Here is a 3,387-nt window from a genome sequence, read left to right as displayed (position 1 = left end):
TATTTAAAGCAGTAACCATTCAGTATATACTGTTCAGTACTTTTTTTCTGTAGAAAATTCAGTTTTTCTACATAAATCTTAAAACCATTTATTCTATATACTACAATAGAGAGTGCAAAATCGCCCATTTATTTGGTGCTTTTTACAAGAATTGGATTTTTGTCAATTTCCTTTGACTTTTTAAGTGAAAATACATCCATGTGTACACAGACAAAATCAAGGAAGTGCGCAATGCCAAATTTAAGCAATTCTCTGATTTTTTTTTTGTGAAAATAGGTCGATGTGTATGTACATGGATACCGAGTTTGTGTAATTCTTAAAAACGTGCAAAGCAGTGGGTGATTCTGCACTTTCCCCGATTTATATTTTCAATTATCTACCTAAGAATCTTGTTTTTAAACTAAATATTTTGATAATTGATAAATACAGTGAATAAAAGAATATAAAGTAACCAAAAATATATAATTGCACTTTTATTTTGCAGTTCTAAATACCATACTAAACCAAAAAATATTTGCTTCAAGATAAAATTGCTTGATTGATCAACATGAGAAATGCTTCTTACTTCTCCTTATACTTTATGCACAAAAAATAGCAAGATATATCAAACACACAAAATTATATGACTATTAATTTTTACTCATTTAATATTTTCAGACTCTGTAGTTTTGTCATTACAAGTGTCTTTCGAATCTACATTTGTTAATACACTACCTTTTATACCCTCCACAAAGGAATTTCTAGACAGTTCGTAAGAATCATTCAATAACTCAACACCTTTACGTTTTGGCACTGTTTCGAGGATAGCCTCTATCCAAGACTTACCTTCAGTTAATCTCAAGAATATTAAGTACACCTGATCAATGGTTAAAACTTTTCTAGTTTTAAATTTAAAATGAATATCTAATGGTAACCTTGCGTGTCCAACACCTTCCTTCTGAGCTCTTTCGTAACATATATTTTTCAACCTGTTATGATCAACAAGTGCACCAATTATGTAAGCTTTATTATAATCTAACTCGTCAAGCACATTCGGTGAGTCACTGGTTAAATATATAATATCTTCTTTAGAGAATACTTTGCTATACAATTCCTGACTGAAATTTACATCCCAATTAAAACATCCAGACATTTTACTCATTGTTTCCTTCGTGCTATCGGTGAAGCCAGTAATATATAACTGCAATGGAGCTTTTGCTCTTCGGTTTATGGAATAACACCTATGCAACTGTTTAAATGTTTTAGAAAATTCTGGGGGTGTCATTACATCGGCTAATGACAAATCAAAACATACTTTCAGTTTACATGAAGAATCTGCCATTTTCAGAGATTTCAGTATCTTTCGACTTGGTCCTAAATCACGCCCATTTTCTTTAGCAGCTTGAATTTTCTGCTTGCGTTTCAGTTTTTCTTTCGCTCGTCGCAAAGGTTTTTGCTGAATCCATTTTTTCCGCTTTTCCAGCCTCTTCTTTTGACGTTTTGACAAGGGCGGTTGATCACTATTTGTAGCAAGAGCTGAGACTGTTTCTTCAGAATTTTCCATAATCAAAAATTTTTCATGAAATATGAATATCAAAAAACAAACTTAAATATTCTATCGAGAATGTAAACACTGACCACATGTTGTCAATTATACTGATGCCAAACATCGTGCCACAAATTTGATGAGGATCACACTCAATTTTTTGTGGTAAACTAATTAGTAACTAAATAAATTTCAAAACTACTTAACAGAATTTTATTGAGCTTCAGAATTAGATTCTATTTCCATAATTATACTTTGAATACTAGAAAGATTTTTGTTTCCTTTAACTTTGTATTCAAACAATTAGACAGACAGACGTCTTGTTTTGCACCCTCTAAGTCTTTATGCCCTAACGGGCGAATAATCAAGCTTAAAGAAGGAAAGAAAGGAGGGAGAGTAAAAAGGAACTTCGTACATTTTGTACTAAGGCTCCTCTAAACCAGGCTGAATCACTAACTTTTCTCTCTTGGCGAGGGAGGGACCGCGCTACCAATTTTGGCGCGTTTATCGCACACGCTGGCTGAATGTCTGCTGTTTTTTTAAAGATTTATTTTATAGACGCGCGGCATTCAGCGCACATAAACTTTTCGGATAATTTATTAATTCTCGAATAGTATATAGACGTTTTCACTTAAATAAAAATTTCGCGTATATTTTGTAAACATATTCAAAATAACTTATTCTTTAGATGTTTCAGTTTTGTTAGCAGACTAAAATAAATAAGATATGAATAAAAACTTTCAATAGTGTCAAATGGGGAAATAGTTAAAGCGTAGAGTGTGCAAATAAATTTATCTTAATGACATTTTAACAAAAATTTCCATAAAAACACTAAATTCATACTAAAAAAATAACTTAAGAATATGTTGTCATTTTAGTCTGAGGTATATGGAAATAATTGTGCAAGACTCTGAAGAAACACTTTCTTTTAAATGTGTGAAATATTTCATAACATATATGGAAGAAGAAAGTACAGCATTCTGTGTTTTGGATGATTTTCACCAAATGTAATATAAATACGAACTAGAAACCGTAATAAAAAGTCCTTCCTCTCCAATCAGATCACCTTTGTGTTGCATTGTATTTGTAATACTTCTAAAAATCCAATTTTTACCTAAATTAAAAAACAGTTATTCCATAAAAGATAATAAATTTGAACGTATATAGAATGAATTTTGTAATTTGAGTTATGTTACAAAATAATTCCTAGTTTATATATTTTATACTAATAATTTAGATAAAACCTGTCCAATTTAAGAACGTGTGTTAACCACATTCTTAAATTGTAAAAGGACGACTTAACCCCACGTAATTCATTTCAAAGCATAAAATAGCTTATTTTCTAATATTCAAAATTTCTAATAGTCATAAAATAGCTTATTTCTATCTTTCATAAGCTTATTTTCTATTTTACACAGCAACAGCATTTTCATGCAGTCAAGGTTTTTTAATTGCTAGTTATTATACATAATACTTAATTTTTAACACATTCTTATTAGAAAGCATAACTAAGAAACTTCTTTTTAAAGCACCACAGTGATTGCAATGAATGTCGTTAAATTTACAAAAGTATTGAAGATATATTGAACAGCATTATAACAAGAAACTACTGTACAAAATATGTAAATTTAGCATAATTTCTTTTTTAGTATTTGCATAGTTTCCTCCAAATGAACCTTAATGGGAAGTTATCTTGCAAAAATTTAAAAGTATTAAAATGGCCTCTATTTAAGATGTAACTGCATTTATAATTATTTGTAATTGTGAATAGATTATATTATTGCAATTAGATTATGCACTTACAACATAATTGCATAAAGTAATGAAATTAAGAGTTCACAGATACAATGTAATATAATTAC

General features: G+C 29.7%; 1 protein-coding gene across 1 annotated transcript; it reads right to left on the bottom strand.

The window, feature by feature from the left end:
- Positions 1 to 458: 458 nt before the first annotated feature.
- On the bottom strand, positions 459 to 1,835 carry LOC118196561 (tRNA methyltransferase 10 homolog A). Its single transcript, XM_035368031.2, has one exon. The coding sequence runs from the start codon at positions 1,541 to 1,543 to the stop codon at positions 641 to 643; it is 903 nt and encodes a 300-aa protein (XP_035223922.1). The 5' UTR covers positions 1,544 to 1,835; the 3' UTR covers positions 459 to 640.
- Between the last annotated feature and the right edge of the window lie 1,552 nt (positions 1,836 to 3,387).

The sequence above is a fragment of the Stegodyphus dumicola genome, chromosome 6 (genome assembly GCF_044657685.1).
Source record: "Stegodyphus dumicola isolate Sdum_Otavi_A_Nest chromosome 6, ASM4465768v1".
NCBI lineage: Eukaryota > Metazoa > Arthropoda > Arachnida > Araneae > Eresidae > Stegodyphus > Stegodyphus dumicola.
The sequence above is the reverse complement of the archived record's forward strand: the minus strand, read 5'-3'. Positions and strand labels throughout refer to the sequence as shown.